The sequence below is a fragment of the Micromys minutus genome, assembly GCF_963924665.1.
Source record: "Micromys minutus genome assembly, chromosome: 15".
NCBI lineage: Eukaryota > Metazoa > Chordata > Mammalia > Rodentia > Muridae > Micromys > Micromys minutus.
In genome coordinates this window covers 39,116,555-39,138,651 of record NC_137984.1, presented here as the reverse complement: position 1 = coordinate 39,138,651, position 22,097 = coordinate 39,116,555, and the positions used below count along the sequence as shown (strand labels likewise).

The following is a 22,097-nucleotide window of genomic DNA, read 5'->3' as shown; positions in this document are numbered from 1 at the left end:
AAGGACTGAAGGAGCTGAAAGGGGTTGCAACCTCATTGGAAGAACATTATCAACCAACCAAACCCTCCAAAACTCCCATGGACTAAAGCACCAACCTTTGTGCACGCATTGAGACCTATTTATCCAGTTGAATATGTAGCTGAAGATAGTGTCTGGCATAAATGTGAGAAGAGGCTTTTGGTCCAGGGAGGGCATGTTTTCCCAACAGGGGGATCAGAAGGGAGTGCACCTTTGTGAAAGCAAATGGAGGGGGAGGGGAAATGGGAGCAGGGCGTGGGGTAAAGGGATAACATCTCAAATGTAAATACAGAGTATCTAATAAAAAATATTATAAAAAAAAGAGGGTATGGGGATGGTGCTCTTCCTAAACAGCAATTTAAGAATCAATTTATAGTAACTTATCTAATACTTAAAACAAGTATTTAACCAAATAAACCAGGTTAAAGAAAACTTACCACTGTGTTTATTTTACAAAATGCATTTGCAGAAATCTTATCAGACACAAGTGCTATAAAAATAAATATAAAATATACAGTTTACATATTGCTTATATACACAATATTTACATATCCAAAGTTGCAAAACTATAGCGTGTTTTATCCATGATTCTCAATGTCTTATTAGTAAAGACAGTAACGAAAACAAACATGGCATACACAACTTAGTTCAATACAAGTATAGGCACACAAAAAGTCTGAAGTATTACATGCTTGGAGCAAAATTAGCTTTATGACCACTATATTTGGTAACTAAAATTTTATTGTTTTCTTAGTATATTTTTATGGTGTAGATTAAAATCCGGTTTAATAGAAAGGCTTTCTGAAGTTAAAGTAAATTAAAAAAAATCACTTACTGGAAAGCCACACAAAGTCATTTATTAAATATAGACATCTGAGACTTAAATTACTGAAAACTAGGAGTTGAATTAGAAAACATCAGAAGGATGGAAGAAAGACATTGCAATTTCTGTTTGATGTATTCAGGTAATTTTTCATTTTCTCCATACCTAAGCAGAAAAACAGACAGAACTTCATTACTTGGACCTTAATACTCAAACACACATTTCCCAGTAATCCCTCAATGACAAGATATATCAAGAAAACAATAAATACTAGGTTCTAAATCAACTGAAGCATGCCTAATTTCTTTCAAAAACACAACACTTTTGCTTGATAGTTGTGTACAAGCATAGTTTAAGGAAACAAATACTTTGATCTGTCATTAGTTGAATACTCAGAGACAGCACTTGTATATTGGAAGGTCTAGTGTGATTTGCCTTCAGAAATGTCTGTCAGTGCTGGATTTTTAGAGGGCTTATATAGCATCTGCAAGGCCTGAGGTTCAATGCTTAGCATAAATAAAAACCAAACTGTTAACAAGGCTTTTAACAGACACAACTTTTATTTGGGAAAAATAACCAAGTTTATTTAGTTAATTTAGCGATAGGATGACCTCAAATTCCTGTTAACCGTATGTGTACTACCACATCCAGCCCGAAGTCAATGTTGTGTCTTCTTCAGTCACCTTCCACCATCTCATCTTAGACAGTGTTTTTAGTGAAGCTGGACTTCACCTATTTGACTAGATTGGGCAGCCAGTGAGCCAAGGATCCTCTTGTCCTCAGTTCCCTAGTATGGTACACACTGCCTTGCCCTTTTCATGGGTGCTGGGGACCTGAACAAATGTCCTCCTGCTTGCAAAGCAAGTACTTAAGCAACTGAGCCATCTCTTCAGCCCTCCATAACCTCTTCGTTTTCATTTTTTGAGACAGAGTTTCACTGAATAGACCCTAGCTAGCCTGGAAGTCATTATGTAGTTAAGACTGGCTTTGAACTCAGAAAAATCTACCTATGTCTGCCTCTCAAGTGCTGGAACTAAAGGTATATACCAGCACACCCGGCCACTCCATGTTCTTTTAAGTAAATATTTTATTTTACTTTCATAAGTTCATTCTGAAAAGAGTCAACCCAATTAGGTCATGGAATAATAAAGGTTACAAAGAAATCGTATCACTTGAGTTAATTATGGGTACATTATTCATGTAGATAATCACATTTATATTAAAGGCTATAAAGAGTTAAAAATAATGAACAGTGTAAGTAAATTATTAAAATATTACATTTATTAAGTCATTTATTTCAAGCACAAAAAAAAAAAAAAAAAAAAAGAGCAAAAGGAAAGCAAGCACTGAATCCACCCAGTGCTGTAAGAGCTTACCTAGTTGTCTGACCATCCGGCGATGTGTAACTGATGGAAGATACTCCTGCCTGGACAACCAACTGTGACCCATCGTTAAACTGAACCCAGACAGCTCCGCTAGTTAGCTAGAAAAGCAAGCAGCATAGAAAGTGACTACACTGAAGACAATCTGATGTTTTTTAAGGGATCGCTTATAAAGTGTTCTATATAGTTTTGCTTTATTCATTCTTGGGGTTCTTCCACCTTTTCAAAAGTGTCTCCCTATATAGAACTAACTGGTCTTGAACTCACAAGAGTTCTACCTGCTTCGCCTTAAGAGTTCTGGGATTAAAGGCACACATCACACTTAGTTATTTTATTTCTCATGTGTATGGGTATTTTTCTTGTGCATTATACTTCTGTACAACTTGCTCACAACACCTGAAGAGGCCAGAAGAGGGCATCATATCCCCTAGGACTGCATTACAGACCACATAGGAATAACTTGGGTCCTTTGCAAGAGCACTAATATGGAGCCAACTCCACATTTTGGTAGGGTTTCTCTCATTACATAGCCCATACTGGCACTGACTTAACTCCTACTTCTGCTTTCTAAATGCCAGGATTCTAGGCCTGTGTGATTACTCCCAGACCCAATACAGCCTTAAAAAAACTGCTGCCAGTTATCTACAAACTGGAGTTTAAGATCTTAGTACCGAAAATATTCATGCCCCCCCCTTCAGATCATTCCTCTAGTGGCTAAGGTAACATAATATTAAAATAACTCAATAAATTTGGTTACTTGAAATTATCCACTGAATTAGGGTTTTGTTTTTTTTTTCTCCATTAATGCATTTCTCCCAAGATAGGTCTAAGAATTAACAAAAGCTCGCCTGTGTTATTTCCATTGTAGCTTGATTTGTGCTGCTATAAACGGAAAACTAGATAAGAAGACATCAAGGCCACCACACAGAAAGTCCTGTATCTACACCATACCAGTTACACACGCTGGACTATGCAAGTCAGTCTACCACAAAGGACTGATTTTACTGTCTTTAAAAGGGTAGTTAGCATCACATACTTGACAATGTACGTGAGAAACAGGACTTCATGCTTCACACCTTCAAAGGTCACACACAATGTAAAGCTATAAACACCAACATAAAACTGTAAATTTCAATTCAATGTTGATTCAGTTTCTACCATTTCAAATGCCCTCGACATCATTCTCTATTCTGCACAACCCTTATCATTACATCATCCACATCTCAAATCAACATCAGACAATTTCTGATATAGAACAATTAGAAAAAGCTAAAACTTTTGGGAATATAACCAATGTAAAAAAAATGCACACACATACACTTTCTAAAAAAGAAGAGTTGTTAAAATTATATTATTGGGTTAATAGTTTAATCAAGAAGTTTGCAGTGAGAAAATTACTTTCTTAAAAATGTCTTACCTGTGTAGCCCAACCAACATTTTTCACAAAAACAGATTTCAAAAGCTGTGCTGAGTTAGGAAGACTTGAAGAGACGCTTGTTCCCGTGGCAGTCGCTGTGTGGCTTTCAACTGTCACAGTCTTCAAGACATAAGGGAGAGAAGATATTCCTTAGCACATTCATAAGCCGCTTCAGTAAAAGTACAAGATTGCTTCATGGTTTTAATTTTCTTAAAACAAAGGTTCTAAAAATATCAACATCATTATACAAAATAAAAATAAAAAGGCCAGATCATGTCTTCTGTTTTCATTTTAGTGAATCTCTTTCCTTTTCTTTCCTCTTATTTTTTTGTAGCTAAAGTCAGTGAATGTACATATGTGTGAATACATATGCATACACTGTTTCTTACACACTATATTTTTGTATATTTACAGTCTTTACTGGCATGACAGTTCCCTGAGGAAATCTAATTACTTCACCATGAGCCACAAGGCAGCTGATAGCACATGCAAGGACCTTTAGTTTATTCCGAAAAACATATGGTGAAGTAGCTCAGTGAGACTGAAATATGAAACAGTGATGTTTTACTTTTCTGGGTGGTGCTGGAATCTAACCCATGGACTTTGAGCATCTATTTTATAACTGAGATGTACCCGGAACCTACAGCTTCACTTTACAAGGAGACACTGGCACTCACTTCAGGGTCTGAAGTATGTGATGCACATTTACTTACAGAAGGACTGAGTACTGGTGACTGTGTTGGGAAAGCCACACTATTCACGCTCAATTTGCTTGGTGATGCTCGCTCTCCCCTTGAGCAGCCTGGGTCCACAGGAGACGGTGATAAGGCTTTAGGTGAACTAGTATTACCAGGTTTTCTGAAGAAAAGAGAAATCTCCTGAAATAGCTCCCCTAAAGCTTTTTAATATACAGAGAACTAAGTACTTATTTAGTTTTGTGTGTGTGTGTGTGTTTGACATAGGAACTCACTACACAGAGATCCACTTGTTTCTGCCAATGCAGTGTTGAAATTAAAGGTGTGGGCCACCAGGCCTAGCTACTAAAAATTTTAAATTTAAATTTTATTTATCATGTATGTCTGTGTGAACAATGTGGGTATATAGGCACATATATGCCCGAGAGTGTTTCTGGAGGTCAGAAAAGGAAATTCGGCACAAGTTTTCTTCTTCAATCTTTATGTAGGTTTTGGGGAATCAAGCTTAGGTGAGCAGCAAGCACTTTTACCCATCAAGCACCTCACTGGCTCTTGGAGGTTGACAGGAGAAGATTGCCTCCTGTCAACAGTTCCTGCTTTAACATGCAACTGCTAACTGGATCAAGAGCAGGTACATACCTCATTAGCATGGTCCATATATATTTTTATTTCTTCTCTCAGAAGAAATAAAAGTATATATTTCTTGTTTTGAAATGGAGTGGCCTCCAACTCCTCCTGCCTCTGTCTCACAAATGCTAGGTTTATGGGTGTCACCATGGTGCAATTCTAAACATCATTTACAAGAAAGTGACTAGATTCAATCTTAAAGATTTTTAGCCATTGTTAGGAACTTTAAGCTCTTACCTTCCTACAATTATTGGGAAGAATGAAGAGCCCCTGCTTCCTTTTTCCTCTTCAGAGATTACGGATTCCAGTGCCAAGCAAGTGCGGTGACCCTATCAGAGAAGATTGCCTCCTGTCAACAGTTCCTGCTTTAACATGCAACTGCTAACTGGATCAAGAGCAGGTACATACCTCATTAGCATGGTCCATATATACTTTTATTTCTTCTCTCAGGCTGGTAACTTCATTTTCATTTTTCAAAGTGTATGATATCCCAGTTTTCTCAATTATGTGAATTAAATCTCCTGTTTTATGTATTTTGGCTCCTGAAAATTAAGTAGAAAACCATTTGCCATCAGTTCTTTTATTATTCCTGTATTTAATTATATTAGCACACAGTAGCTGACAGGTTATTCACACTCATTTATTGGCCACTGGTAAATGGCATTCAATATTCCACAAATGGAAGCCATCATTTCCCTTTTCAGCACAAAGGCTCTGTACAAGTTCCGAGCAGCATGTGCGGCACGCACACATGGAAGCCCTTCATGGAGAGACAGGTAAAGCCATATCAGTTTTCAGAATGCTCCCAGAGACTGGGAAACCATCGCTTCTGCCTCGTTTTAGCTGTCAAAACTTGCATGTGGGTTTCAAGTAAGATATGGGATACTGCTTTTCATGCGGTGTAGGTACCACAGACTGATGAGGAGCTAAGCAGAGAACAAGGACCAGATCACACTCCTATAACTGATGAGCTCCTGGGTACAGCAATAGCCTTGGATCTCATGAAGGACACTTACCATCATAAAACCAAACTTCAAAATCAGCAGCAGGAGAATTTTCCATCAAAACACACTTAGCATATCTTGTAAAATAAGTGATTTTGGGAGTTTTAGACCTTACAAGTTGAATGAATCTGGAAGCATACTGATATTTCCGCCAGTATTTTTCTAAAGAGAAAAAAATACACCTAATATTAAGGAAGAAAGAGTTAACTAAACACACAGTTGCACCTGTGTTCTAAGTCCTAGTCAGGTTAGATAGGCTTCCTTCTTTCTGAAGTTACTTCACCAAGATGCGCTATTCAGTAATTACTTCAGAGCTTCAAAGCATCTGCTTGTAGGCAACAGTCAGTTACCAACACTTACGCACTTTATAGTAAAATTTCTGATGATTCTAGATAGACCATTAACTAAGCAAGAACATAGGCTACAGTTCTGATGTTACCTCAGAGCTAGTTTTTACTTAAGAGGTTCATGGTAGCGTTCTATAACCAGCAGAGTAACAAGATGCACAAGATCTTCCCAGACACTAACTACATGAACCTGACTGGTAGCTCAACTGAACCAAGGTAGTTACAACTTACTATATCCAGTGAATAGAATATATGTATATGTAAACCTATGATCTCACCCATCTCCAGCTTATGTACATACCTGGTAAATTGTCAAAGCTGTACCTGCTGATGTTGTCAGTAGGCAAGGGTGGTCTATCAGCAAGAGGAAAGCCTCTTCCATCATTTGGGTAATAAACAGTGATCTGATTAAAAAATAAATAAAACTTCTAATTGTAGCCATTAGGTATTATTGTTTGTCACCAAAAAGTACACAAGATTCTATGTTAAATGTTAATTTAAACATTAATTTTTAAAAAAATATTAAAATAGTTTCTAAAAGTAATAAAGTATTTTAAACTAAAAATTTAATTTTATTACTAATAGTAATCATTTTTAGTTTTCAGTTTATAAATCCAAAGATAGATTAAATACCATATTGTAAAAAGAACTGAATACCAAATGTTTAAAGCCACGCCTGAAATTACAAGGTAACAAAACTAGTACACTACCATAGTCCCATCACTGGATATTTGAAGAACTTCTTTCACATATCCTTCAGATGTACACTCTTTTAGAAGCTCCACACACACCTCCTCTGAATCAAGGATGCTCACCTAGGGAAACAGAAAAATCAACAAAATGTTTCTTTAAAAACACTTCTGGCACATAATACTTAAAAGGGAAAAGTACTCAACCATAGTAGAAATAACAAAATCCAACTGCTGCTTTACACTGGCCGTCTAGAACAGATACACTTGGGTGCAGCTGTGAGCCAGAAGGCATAAAGGCGAGAGAGTGTAATCCAGTGTGAAATGCTAACCAATGAGCAAAAAGCAAGCAGAAGGTAGGGTGGGGAGCAAGGAAGCTGAAGACAATAGGAGCCAAACAAAGGCAAGACTGGAAGACATGGGAAACAAAGAACAGGTAGGATCAAGACTGAATCAAAAGAAGTTATTTCATCTTCATATATGCTCATTAACTTCTAAACACAGAAGTGTGTGTGTGTGTGTGTGTGTATGTATTGCTTCTTGTTTTTTAAAAAGCTGTATTTACTAGCTTACTCTTGACTTGAAATTAAATTCAGAGACAGAAGCTAAACCAAAGGGCTAATATGAAATGTCAACTCACCAGCTGTAAGTATAAAAATATTTAATACAGTACATAGCCAATATAATTTAACTATTTTTAAGATATAATTTAGGGTCTAGAGAGGTAGCTCAGTTGTTAAGAGCACTGATTGCTCTTACAGAGGTCCTTGGTTCAGTTCTCAGAACCACATGGTGGCTCACAACTGACTCTAACTGCAATGCCAAAGAACCTAATGTCTTTTTCTGGCCTCCCTGGATACCAGACGGCATGGAGTGCCTATAAATATATGCAGGTAAAACAGACTCAAAAATAAATACATTAAAAACCATCATTAACTTAAGAGTTCCAAACTTATCAGCCTCAACTTGCCATTCTTATAAAGCTAGGGGAAGTACCAGGCTAGGGTACACACCCACAATCACAGCATTCATGAGGCAGAGGCAGAGGCAGAAGAAGAATTCCACGGCAGTACTGGATTACCTACTAGGAACTGTTTTAAACACACCAAACCAAACCCAATAGAAACTATGCTATTTCCATGAATGTTCAATTTCTTCCCCTCATGTTGTTTATAGAATACCTCAAGTTCCAGAAATATTATAAAAATAAAAAAGATCACACTCAATAATTTTATTCTAAAGACATCAAAGAGTAATTTAGAAAAATAACTGACATACCACAGCCTTTTTGGTTTTCTGTCTGATTGGTTTTAGTCTGTGAGCAATCAAAGGAGATGTAATGCTTCTTAAGGTTGGTTTCTGGTAACCCAATGTTGATTCCATACTTCTATTCTTGCTTTGTTCAGAATGAGGATGTAAGGCCGGCTCTTGTTGCATGATCTCAGGTTTATGATGATGCGCAGTCATGTATTTTATGGTACTCAGCTGCTTTACGGGATGGACATTAGCAGAAGTATCAGCATTCTTGATGGCTCTTGTATCAGTCCAAGCATTTCTTAACGTGTCTTGAAAATCTGGATAGTCCTGGAAATCTCTGTTTGGACTAACGGTGTTGTGCTCATTAGTTTCTCCTAAAGGTGCTAAAACATACATTAAAAAGCAGCTTAGTAAACTGTTGCATAATGTGCTGATTCTAATAGCATTTGAAGGGGCAGTTTCCTGGAATTTACTATGTAGATCACACTAGTTTTGAACACAAGAGTCGTAGGACTGCCTCCCACCTTCCAGATGCTGGGATTAAGGGCATGCGTACTATGTCCAGCTCTACAACAGAAAAAGTCAGTTATAAATACTATTTTTAAAAAATATTTTAAGTATTAAGTATTGTATTTAGAAGTCTTTTTATTTAATTAAATCAGTAAATTGTAGCAGTTCTTGCTAAATGGGGAAATATGTAATTATCTCAAGATGACAGAGATGCAAATTCTTCCACAATAACTAGCTTACTATATATAACATTATATACTTTATAAGGACGCTATTACATAAATGAGCTCTTAACTTTTTAAATAAATAAGGACAGAAGTAGTTAATGGAACATTTAAGAAAAACCTTTAGCATCCTTATGGCTGTAAAAATGTACTAGTATGAAATCAAATTTTTAATCGAAGCAAAAGTTACTCATTCTAAGGCAAGTCAATGTTCATCAAAAGTCCCAGTCTATGGAAGAAAAAATATGTAAATCTTTTTAAAGCCAAGGATTGTTTAATCCCATTTCAACTTATAAAATAAGCAAAAACACTATTTTTAGTATCTATTATAATTAATACTACAAATGCATTTGTACCTACATAAGAATAATCTAATTACATGAAACTTTCTAGGATAAACTGTAATTACCTTATTTCTTTTTTGATAAAGGGTCTCACTTATGTTGCCTCGCTGGTGTTGAAGTCATGAAATCATGATCCCTGTGTCTCAGCCTCCCAAGTGGTCTAATTAAAGACATAGGCCAGCACAGCCTGCTGCCATTGTTTTTTCAAAGGTCTTAAAGTTTTTCAGCATTACACTCTCAGAATTTTCATCATAATTTATTCTTAAATAACTTGTAAAGCTTGTTATAACTTATTAACATTCTCATTATAAGGGAAAATATTTTATATCAACCAAAATACTTTAAATTAGAGCATAATGACTAAATTATTTATATAAAAGGTTTTTTCCATCTCAGAAAAGCCCATATTACCAAAGAAAAAGAACTTGTAAACAAATAAGTACAAGAATGCAAGACTAACTGTACTTAAAAAAAAAAAAAACCCAAACCAACCAACTGAGCATATAAGGTCAGGTTAATTTCCTCTTAGACCTGTGAAACTTAAAACATGTCTCCTGAGAAGGAAAACAGACTCCTTCACAAGACATAACAACTCTGCCTAATGAGAGCCACACTTCAACACTCCACAGACAACAGTGTGTGGTGAAAGACAATCTCCTCCTCCTCCAGATGCCGCCTTCTAATTCTCTTTTCCCACCATTCTTCTGTGAGTGCTAGTCATTAATGGTGAACATTTAATCTCCACAGTATTAACAATGACCTAGGGGCACCTGCTTAAAAACATTTAGGTTTCAATATGAGGACTAAAAATTTCACATCAGCTTCTTACAAGTAAAGTTAAGCATTTTTTGATGACTTTATGTGCACCAATAACAGCGGTTTTTGACATAGGCATCATCTGAACAAAAGGCGTCTGCATCTAGTCTAAGCTAGGACTACTTGAGAATCCTGGCTCTTCTGCCTAGTCAGAGGAGCTGCATAAATTTGCTCATGTATAAATAGCTTTCTTCCGATTAAAATGAAAATGTAAGAAACTAATTATATACATAAATATTAAGGAGTAGAAAGAATAAATATTCCAAATCTCAAGCAATGATTTTCTTAGACAAAAGTAGAAAACTGCAATGTTTGTGGGTTCTAGGTCATTAAAACTCACCATTCATTTGCAGATTCCCAAACCACTGCTGTACCATTTCCATCTGAGGTGTCTGGTCTGCAAATGGAAAAGGAGTTTTTCCTAGACAATGATGATTGGAACTAAAGAGGGGAAAAAGAAATCCCATAAACCAATTATTGGAGAAGGAAGGAAGGTTGGGGAGAGAACCCAGGGCTACAAACATACATACATGCTGAATATGTCAGAGAATTCCTAGTCTCTAAACATTTTGAGGCAGAAACTGTAGAAGGAATTTAAATACCTGAAATTTTAGAATAACTATAGAAAACAGTGTTTGTAGAAGCATCTCTAAAACTCCTGTACCAAATGCCATGGCACTACAATGACACAGCTGTATGCCTACCATCCTTTTATAAGCGTAAAATTCAAGCATTAAAAGGTCACACAAAGAACTACAATCAGGCAATAAAACTAGCGTTTCTATCAGAAGTAGTCAGCACCACAGCTTCTCCCCCACTCAGCCCGGTTCCCTCTACACACAGCTATGAGTTCTTTAGCCATCACACTTGCTCAATAAATACTATGTTCTGCTAGAGATCTGCTCCAAATAACTAACCTACAAAGTTAAACACTCATCAACACTTCCTTTTTGCAGTGCTGAGGATGCTGAGGGCACTATGCATGCTAGCCATTGTTCTCCACTGAGCTAACCAGCTTACGCACACTTAAGAGGCCAGAACCAACACTAACACCTAAAATCCCTTTTGTCTTGAAAACACACAAGCTTAGAACTTGCTGTCATGTAGACTGGACTGAGCTGCATAGTCCTTTCTGCCTGTACCTCCCAAATTCTAGGAGAATAGACATGTACTACCACACCTGAATCAAACTTATAATTCTATTTCTGTGAGGGAAACAAACACCTAGACATTTTATACCACTACCTTGTTTAGATGTAGCTTTGTATTTGTGCTAATACAGTTTATCAAAATGCTTTTGAAAGATTATCCTTATATTGCTTGTTCATTATAAGGTCTTTCAAAAGATCCATAACTATTGGCTGTTTTGTCTTTAATGAAGTTAAAACTTTGACATTGCTGGTGGTGGGTGAATACCTGTGTTTATTTTCATCCAGTGATCTTCTGGGCTTTGAAAGTATTTCTACTGAGTGACAGCGTTCTATTGAGTATGTTTTCACTCGAGACTGATCAGAGGGGCTGGATCTATCAGACGAATGAGCTCTGCGAAGGTATCGAGAATGTGGCCTTTCTTCTGCCTCTTCAATTACTCTTCCCCGTCCCCTATTATTAGTTTCTTGTTCTGGATTCCCCCACTGAGTACAAAAATTACTTCCATCTCCTGAAGAAAAGTCACTTGAATTCTTATTTTTTTGAAACACAGTAATTTTATTTGGAAGTGGTTGACCAACCAAAAGTCTTCTTCTGTCAAGTAGGCTGCCGCTCGAACTGGTACCAGAAGAAGCTGTAATTGTTGTGGAAAGTGTGGCATGCCCACTGTCCATTGAGTCCTCTACAGTCCCTACATCTTTACTCTTTGTTAAAGGATTTCCTGACATAAAAGGATGGTCCAACACGGAAGACAGACTTAACCGATCGGCAGGGTTTCTGCGAAGTAACTGGTGGATCAGGTCCTGGGCCTCTCGTGACAAAAAGGCTGGCATTTCATAATCTGCCAACACTACTTTGTTCAATGTGTTCTTGACTGTATCAGTATCAAAAGGTGGTCTTCCAATAAGTAATGTATAAAACATACAGCCTAATGACCAAATATCAGATTCTAGCCCATGTGCACTTCGAGTTGCAATTTCTGGTGAAATATAATTAGGAGTCCCACACAGGGTATAGTGCTTTTCATGTGGCATTTTCAATTGTGTTGCTAGTCCAAAGTCAGCAATTTTTATGTTCATATTCCGCGTAAGTAAGATGTTAGAGAGTGTGAGGTCCCGGTGTAATATACCATGAGAATGAAGATACAACATTCCTGTAATGATCTGGTGCATGAAGTGCCTAGCTGCAAGGATGGAAACAGTAACAATTCAAACTTCTGGGAAGCTAGTGTTTAGAATACACAATAAAGTAAATACATAAATTTTATATATAAAACCCATACAATACAACCTAGTACACATGCCAGAGTATCAAAATCCTAGCCTGTGGCTTAGACTTACCAACCAAAACACCACTCTATCAATATAATGAATGCTATCTAATTCCCCTTAAGAAAACTAGGTACTCCTTTTAATCTTTGCTTTTTCTAACTTATGAGCTAAGAGAAGGCAAATCTTATACGAGTTGAAAGTGTTTAGAGTAACTAGGTCAACAAAGTTTTTTAAGTTGTACAAACAATTCATAAACATATTATTTGTAAAGCAAAATGTACATTTGTTTAATGCTTCTCAAACTCTGCCCCAAAGTGTTTAGTATAAACACTTCTTTTTGACATGTATAGTATACACACGCATGCTTACTTATGTGTGAGTACGTATGTGTGCACGGTGGCCAGAGGTTGATATAAGCTGCCTTCTCAACTGTGTTCCATCTTACAGACTGAGGCAAGTCTCTCGAATCCAGAACTCACTTATTCCAGTAGTGTAGACACAATAGCAGGTTGCCACAGTCAGCCAAGCATTTCCTTGAGTGCTGGGGTCCAAACCCAGTTCTCACACTTGAAAGGCAAGAACTTTACACACAGCCTACACTGTAGACATCTTATGTGCTTCTTAATATGCTCTGCATAACTACATATAAAGCTATGAACACATAATGCTTTTATAATATTAAAAAAGGCAGCGAAGGAGTTTTATTACTTTTCCTTCTTTTGCACATTTCAAAGTTATTTCTATAACAACATCATAGATTTAAAAACTTTTACTTAATTATAATTTCTGATGTTTCAAGATTACAAAAAATATAAACATTCTTGTGCTTACTTTTTGTGTTATACATATGTGAGTTTCTCTGCAATACAGACACACAGTCATAAGACAGGGTGATGTCCCAGTGGTAAAGGTGCTTGCAGTCAAATTTGACAACCTGAGTTTGATATCTAGAACTCACCTGATATAAAGAGATGGCCAAGTCCCTAGAGCTAATTTCTGACCATAACACACAAGATACAAATGAATAATGGATATTAAAACCAAAAGCCTATCAGTACCTATATTCCTTAGTTCTGTCTTCAATATCTGTTATAGTTTGAAAAAAAAAAAAAAAACCCAGTAGTTTAACAACAAATGGAGCTTATCTGATTAGAGAAAATGGGGAGACAAATTGAAATTCACTTTGTATTTCATAGAAAAATATTATTAGGTGTTAAAAAGTTTTGTCATTATGTTCATTTAAAATCTGCATTGTAGATATATTATCTGGAGTCTGAATCACTCCGTATTTTCAGAAATTGAATAATAAGCTAATAAGCAATATGTAATAAGAATAGTTCTCTGCATTTTAGACTTTTCATATAGTGATGTTCTCAATGTTTACTTGAAACATTAGTCAAAGACATTCTAAGTAGCTTTCCAGATGTGAAAGGATTTACTGTAAACTGTTACTAACGATTTAATTTAAAATGTGTCTTGGAGGACAGAAGGCTTACAAACTTCTCTACTTTTGTAATACCTGATTTATAAATAACTGCTTTTGTGAGGACTCTCCTTTTTTAGTTTAAAATAAATACATACTGTTAAAAAAAATACAAACACACACTGTTCTTACAAAGGACCCAAACTCAATTTCCAGTATCTATGTTAACCCTCCACGGGCAGGGTGAGGTGGGGCACCTACCTACACTACATCCACATATTCAATAGAAGCACGTTAAGCATGTGACTTAAAAATACAAGAAATTGCTGAGGCTGAAAGGATGGCCCCGTGGATAAGAGTCCTAGATCATCTTCCAGGGACCTGGATTCCCAACACCCACATGGTGCCTCACAGTCAGGCTCTTGGGGATCTAATGCTTTCCTCTGGACTCCCTGGGCACCAGGCATACATACAGTATGCAGACACACAAGCAAGCAAAATCCAGTACATTCAACATAAACAAAAATAATTAAAAATGTATTACAAAGCTGGGTGTGTAGTGGCTTACACTTTTAATCCCAACACTCAGGAGGCTGAAGCAGGTGGCTTTGAGGCCAGCCTCATCTCCTCTATATAGTCAATTCTAGGTCAGCTAGTACTAAATTACTGGAGTCCTTGTCTGAACAATACAAACAAAATCTTTACTAAATATTACAAAATTGCACATTTTTCAAAACTACACCCTGAAAAGCCAAGTGTTTACCAAACAGGAAAAAAAAAAAAAAAAAAAAAGAGAGAGAGAGACAAATTCCACCCCAACCCCCAAAAGACACCCACCTTCACTTTCTGAGAAAGGCTTCATTCTGTTCTTTAGATACCTGTTCATTTCTCCATTGTGGCACATTTCTAATACCAGGTATACATAATTGTTATCTTCAAAGTAATTATAGAGCTAAGGCAGAAAAGGGTGCAGTCAGTTACACAAACATCCAGCTTTCTGTAAATACTGCAATACAGCTCTTATATCTTACCTCCAAGACAGAGGGGTGTTTCAACTGGCAATGTATTTTCACCTCATTTTGGACTCTCTGTACCATTCCAGCTTTGTACATAGCTTTCTTATCTATCTAAAAATAAGAGGCCAGATTTATTTATTTGATTTTTATGGTTCTATGGCTTGATCTAGAGTCCTGTGCATGCTAGAGAAAAGCACTCCACCACCCAGCTAGACCCCTAAGCCCAGACAAAAGCTCAAACAACAATTTGTAATTGGAAGTTTTTTTTGATGTAGTCTTTGAAGTCAATTTACTTTTATCTGTGCTTTGCCTTATCAGAGTACATTCGAAATATGTCCAATGCATTTATGTGATAGCAGAGGCTGGCCTTGGATTTAGGATTTTCCTCTTTCCAACTCTTCTCAGCTGGGATTACAGGTATTCTTGGACTGTTACAGCCACACACAGGCATGTTATTATAATAAATAAATTGCTGACTTCTTCCCATTAACTTAAGTATTCAATGCCACAGAATGTACTAGTCTCCTGAACACTATAAGGTATAAAAACCTCGCTTAAGCAAGGTTAAGAGTCTCTTAAATATCCTTAAATTCAGATGCTGCAATTAACAGCACTGTCTTTTGGATATACAATGTATTATATACATGCACACATAGGGGAGGGTGGCAAGGTGCAGTCTAGTAGATGAAGAGTGGGACATTTTAAATAGCATGCCTCTATTGCTCTCTAGTACCTTGCAAAATACTGAAGAGACAACTAATACTTTCTTACCATTTTGATTGCAACTTCCAAACCAGTGTGTATGGACTCAGCTCTGTAGACACCAGCAAATGATCCTTTACCCAGTAGACTTCCAACTTTAAAGTCCTTTAAAAAAAAAATTAAAGATTACAAGTGAGGAATCACAGAACTAGAAAGTAAGTAAGAAAGTTGGGTAGGGACTGGAATGTAAAATGGGCCAGAAGAAAAAAATGGGACATAGTTTCAGCAACTGCCACACCTCGATGATGTAGGTGTCTGGGGTGGAAGGCATCTTGATGATCAGAGCTCCTGCCTGGTTGGAGGCTAAGGACTCGAATAAACTGGTTAGCTCGGGTCCCTCCTCCGGTCCACCCGGCTCCCGCCGCAGCTCCCGCCACGGTAACCGCCATCCCCTGGGAGGGGGCAGGCGGAGCGCGGCTTTGGAGGCGGGAGTGCGGACCGGACGCCTAGGGATCGGGACGGGGCGCCTAGGGACCCGGACCAGGCGCCTAGGGATCGGGACGGGGCGGGGCCCACAGCTGGAGACACACCTGCTAGGTACCAGGCTCTCCCCTCCGGGCGGGGCTCCAAGGGGCCGGCCGCTTCGCGGGTCTCTCTACAAACGCCCACCTTAGCGCTTTCCCGCGGCACCCCCGCGTTACTTGTGTCACTGTGAGCGCCTTATCCAGACCGTCCCATAGCCTGCGCTCGCTCGCTCGCTCGCTCAATGTTTATACCAAGCCATACTCGGATCTTCACTCAGCACTGTGCTTGGTGCGCCTCAGTTCAAGTCGGTCCCCGAATATCGCAGCCCGCCTCACTCCGACCTTCCCTCGGCTCCGCGCCCGCCCGCCTCACCTCGATCCTCTCTCCGATGCACGCCGCCATGTTCCCGAGCCGCCGGCGCCCCGGGCTCGGCCGTCTCGCAGTCCCCTCCGAGGCAGCGCTCCGAGAAGCCAGCAGGTCTTGGCGCCCATCAGGATGCCTTCTCTATGCCGCCGCCGCTGGCGACGCCGCCAACGCCACCGAAAGGTACACCCGGTATCTTCCGAGGCCTGGGCGGCGCCAAGAAGCTCCCATTTTGAAAAGTTCCCGCCGGCCTCCGAACGAGCCAGGCTGGTGGTGACGTCAGCATAGTATACACTTTTGAGTGGTTGAGACCGGCGCGCATGCGCAGCAAGGGCTTCCGCGCTCTAGGCCGGAAATAGGTCCAAGTTTGACGGAAAGCGGACCAGAACGCAGACACTAACAACGGGTGTTTGTAGATGGTAGGCTACGTTTTGACCTGAAGGACGGCAGAGTTTCAGGGCCAGGAGCAGAGCGCAATACCAGAAGGTTTCTCTAGCATGCGTCGGACTTTGGCTTTCCCTAGAAAGTTTTAAATGTTTAGACTTGACCTAAGAACTTCCTTAGAACAGCCCCGCCCCTGTCCGCCCACCAAGCATACCTTTGTGGTGTTTTCCTTCTTACAGCTATTCATGTGTGGTGCTTTAAGGAGATGAACTATATAGGGAAAATACCGACTCTGCGTTAAAGTAAAATAAGGTCTGGGGGTGTACTTTGAGATAACGAAATTAAGGCCAATCTCCACACATATTTAGATGAACAAACACATTGTTACCCAGCAAGCTAAGCATCATTTCACAAGTTCTTGGCCCATGCTTTTCAGTTACTGTGAACATCCCAGGGACTGAAGATACAACACGGTGATTGAGAACTTGCTGTTGTGGGAGAAGGAAGCCCATATGTAGTTATCAGTACTCACTGCTGTCAGCCTCCTATAATCCAAGTCTGGGGCCTCTGATGCCTTAATATCCTCACATATACTCACGTTATAAAAATAAAATCTAAAAAAGTTGATCTCATTATGTGCTGGACATTTTCAAAGCTTCTTGAAAACAAATATATGCCTGCCCGGTGGAGTTTGCACTTTTGTGTGAAGAGATACTTTATAATTAACATGGAATTTACATGCACACAGGAATGACTGCACATCAAAAACAAAAACCTGTAATTTAATAGGTTCATTTGTAGTTTAAGGAATGTTTACATTCATAGTACTCTCAATTATCAACATGATTTTAACATTCTAGAATTTTAATTTCAAACACATTGGCATATAGAGTTTCTTTTGTAGTTTTTTTTTTTTTTTTTTTTTTTTTTTTTTTAAGATTTATGTACAGAGTTCTTCCTGTATGTATACTTGTACACTAGAAGAGGGCATCAGCTCCCATTACAGATGGTCATGAGTCACCATGTGGTTGCTGGGAATTGAACTCAGGACCTTTGGAAGTGCAGCCATTGCTCTTAACCTATGAGCCATCTTTCCAGCCCCCACTTTGCGGTGTCTTAATAGGCAAATAAAATTTTGACACAGGGTCATGCTATGCATCTTAGATCCAGATTTTAGATGTGTGCCACTGTATCTAGTTTCATAGATGAATTACTGTTGCTTAGAAGTCTTTACAAGCAGAGAAAAGAGGTAATCACAAATTAGCAAATTAGTTGTTAGTAAATAAACCGGCAAAGGTTTGCCTTTTTAGCTTAGTTGTCCTGAGATTTTAAATCAGATACAAAAAGATCAAAAGTAATGACTTGTTTTCTGAAGGCCCCAAATAGTGTGTTATCTGTTTCTGCTTGTGTTTTATCTGCTTTAATAGAAGTCCTAATAGTGTTACAATCCAGGTCTAGATTGCTATCCCCAAATGCCAGTGACTCCAGGACAAGTAGTAAGTCTTAAGAGTCGGTACAACTGCCTTTGGTATCCTTGGGCTTTACTTTGTGGCCTCAGTGTTTTTGTAAATTTTTCACGTGTTTAAAGTTTGTGAGTCCATTAATAGTCCATGGCTATTAATATACATTGATGACACCCGGTCACTATTGTTTTATATATTTATTGCCTTCTGTTAAAGTACACCCTCTTTATGCTCTACATGTTTCATTTGTACTATTCATATTTACAGAAACATTTTCTTAACTACTGAATCACTTTTTATCTGAGCCTTTCACTTACTTTTGGTTCTTAGTGTAATGTTTCCTCTGCTACATCATTTTTTGGTCTTTCTGTAAGCCACAAAATACTCTTCAAATTGGCAAATGTATGAATCCTATTAAAGTAGTTATTGGTGTTAGGCTTTTATTTGCTTACTAAGACAAGGTCTCTGTAGCTCTGACTGGCTTTGTATTTACTTGCAGCTGACACCTCTCCTCTGTTTCCCTAGTGCTCATAACCACATAAGCAATCCACCTGGCTACTAGACTTTTTAATGTGATTTCAATGCTTTTATTCTTTTAGCAATGTAGTGCAACTTGGTTTAAGTTGACTTCTATTAATTTAATGTTCTTGTCATCTCTAATTACTAAGGTAATTGGTTTTATTCTAATCTGTTGACAGTGAGATTAAACAGGTGGCCAAAAGTATCACTGTGGAAAGAGTGCTCAAAATCTGCTGACATCATGCTGCCTGTAAGATTTATGGGCTGTGTGAACCATCTTTGTCTTCACAAAGGTGCACTCTCTCCTAATCACCCTCTCTACCCCATTGTCTTGGCATTCCCCTTCATTGGGAAAACGTGCCCTCCCTGGACCAAAAGCCTCTTCTCACATTTATGCCAGACACTATCTTCAGCTACATATTCAACTGGATAAATAGGTCTCAATGCGTGCACAAAGGTTGGTGCTTTAGTCCATGGGAGTTTTGGAGGGTTTGGTTGGTTGATAATGTTCTTCCAATGAGGTTGCAACCCCTTTCAGCTCCTTCAGTCCTTTCTTTAGCACCCTCATTGGGATCCCCAAGTTCAGATTGATGGTTAGCTGCAAGCACGCTCAGCTGTATCTATATGACTCTAGCATAGTCCCTGAGGAGGCATCTCTGTCTGGTTCCCCAGTAAGTACTTTTTGGGATCAGCTATAGTGCTTGGATTTGGTGGCTGCTATGTGGTGGATCTCCCAGTGAGGTGGCTTCTGAGTGATCTTCTTTAATCTCTGTTCCTCTATTTGACCTTGTGTTTCCTCCTGTGTTTTGTTCTCCCTTTTAAGAATCCCCATTTTGGCCTTCCTTTTTGAGCTTCATAATGTCTGTGAATTGTTTCTTGGGTTTTAAGAGCTTTCTGGGGTTAATATCCGCTTATCAGTGAGTGCATACCATGTGTGTTCTTTTGTGACTGGGTTACCTCACTCTGGATGACAGTCTCTAGTTCCATCCATTTGCCTAAAAATCTCATGAAGTCATTGTTTCTAATAGCTGAGTAGTACTTCATTGTGTAAATATACCACACTTTCTGTATCTATTCCTCTGTTGAAGGACATCTGCGTTCTTTCCAGCTTCTGGCTATTATAAATAAGGCTGCTATGAATATAGTGGAGCATGTGTCCTTGTTATATGTTAGAGCATTTTTGGGGTATATGCCCAGGAATGGAATAGCTGGGTTCTCAGTTTTTTTTTTTTTTTTTTTAAGAAACACTTTTAAATTTTCAGCTCATGAGCAGCTGAACTGAATAACCACCTATAGCTCACTCATCTGAGACTTTAGAGTATGTGCATCTCATTGACACCTTGAGACTGGGTTTCTCTGTGTAGCTCTGGCTGTCCTGAAACTTGCTCTGTAAACCAGGTTCAAGAGATCTACCTGCCTCTGCCTCTGCCTCCTGAGTGCTGCGATGAAAGGAGTGCACCACCACCACCACATGGTGGCTGAGATCATTTGGAAATTTAAAGTGTATAGTATAAATGTCTTTCTAGATTGAGGATACATATCCTTTTGTTTTTTTTTTACAAGCTATCTTAATCCCCCCAGAAGATTAATATTGCATATATTTTTATCAGGAACATTTTTTGTTCCTTTATTAATATGTTCCTTAACAGGAACACACACATATATATTTTACTAAGAGCAGCAATTACTTTTTTACCCAGGTCGTCCTTCCTCTGCCTCCCAAGTACTGGGATCGAAGACATATGGACTACATCTGGTTTTGAGATGTGGTCTCTCACTAACCTGAAGCTTACCAAATGGTCAAGTTCTAGGGATCTCTTGAGTCTATTTCCTCAGAGCCACTAACTGGTTTTGGTTAGTTTTCTTTTAACTGGGTGCCCTGGATCCATGTCCTTATAGTTGCATTTACTGAGACATGCCTTCAGTCCCAGGAGCAGCAGTTCCTTTTTATTTTACATGTATGTGTGCACGCACATGCATGCTGCAGCCAGAACCATTTTGCACAGTTGGTATTGCCCTCTCCATCATGAGATCTAGGGAATAGGCTGAGACCCTCAGTCCTGCATAGCTTTCATTGGCTGAACCACCTGCCAGCTCCAGGAACAGCAAGTCATAAACCAAAGACCTGGAAGACATTCTTCTCAACCTGAGACGTTCCAAAGCATTTCTTCACTCTCAAGTTTTATCTATTAACAAAGCTAACACCCAGAACTACCATATGAATCTTCAGAATCAAGTGTCTAAAAATTACTAAAAAACCCATTGTTATACAAATTCCTTATTTAAAAATTGTTGGTGACCTGTTGTGTTTCATGCAATTAGTAAAGTTCAACACTTAAACATTAAACCTCTGGTGTGCAAAACTCATGGTTCAAGGAGCAGGTAGAATATGTATTTATTATTATTACATGACTTCGTGACAATGTGGACTGACACCCAAAACTGAATTGCATTTATTATCAATTGTTACTTGTTTGCTAGTATGAAGATGCAATTTACATACAGAAGAAATGTTTTATATGCTTTCATCATTCCATATGCAGACATTTTGTGGATATATTTGTGAACCAGTCAGATTCCAAAATATTTATAGAATATTACCAACTAACATTGAAAGCCATTCTTATGTCTGTGTGTGTCTGTTAGGTCAAAATTATTTTATAGACATGTCACATTTTAATATACTTTCTGCATTGCATTGCAAAGAGAATTGAGAAATCACATGTACGACTCTTCTAAAAGGAAGAAAACTAAGACTAGTTACTAAGAACTAAATCGTCCAAAGTCCTTGTACACGAATGACTGGAGAATACTTGAGTCCCTTCGTACATGGTTGTAATAATGGTTGTGAGGATGACTGGAAGACTGTTTACTGGAACTAGACAATTTAGAATAGTCCTGGTTGTGTGGTTGGTAGTGGCACATACCTTTGTCCCAGCATTCAGGAGACAGAGGCAGGAAGATCTCTCTGAAACAATCCTGGTTTATATAGTGAGTTTCATTTCAGGACAGCCAAAGCTATACCAGACTAAAACAAAAACCTTCTGTGTAGTGTGACATAACACTATACAGTTAAGTAACAGTGGCTTCTTCCTCCAAAATCTAAGAGGTGACAGTTTCATATTAGGA

The 22,097-nt window shown here is 38.4% G+C and overlaps 1 protein-coding gene across 4 annotated transcripts; it reads right to left on the bottom strand.

Annotated features, from left to right (window-relative positions):
* Positions 1 to 903: 903 nt before the first annotated feature.
* PLK4 (polo like kinase 4) lies at positions 904 to 16,641 on the bottom strand (the record flags this gene model as incomplete). Of its 4 annotated transcripts, none has more annotated exons than XM_080929377.1 (16): positions 904 to 1,006; positions 2,218 to 2,324; positions 3,641 to 3,760; positions 4,354 to 4,498; positions 5,200 to 5,291; positions 5,371 to 5,504; positions 5,979 to 6,128; positions 6,615 to 6,717; positions 7,024 to 7,128; positions 8,281 to 8,642; positions 10,494 to 10,594; positions 11,570 to 12,485; positions 14,834 to 14,948; positions 15,028 to 15,123; positions 15,784 to 15,879; positions 16,612 to 16,641. In XM_080929377.1, the coding sequence occupies 16 exons, from the start codon at positions 16,639 to 16,641 to the stop codon at positions 904 to 906; spliced, it is 2,775 nt and encodes a 924-aa protein (XP_080785503.1). The 4 variants fall into 4 exon arrangements, with proteins under 4 accessions (XP_080785503.1, XP_080785504.1, XP_080785502.1 ...); XM_080929378.1 differs by having other exon boundaries at positions 7,105 to 7,128; XM_080929376.1 differs by lacking the exon at positions 16,612 to 16,641 and adding an exon at positions 16,013 to 16,045.
* Between the last annotated feature and the right edge of the window lie 5,456 nt (positions 16,642 to 22,097).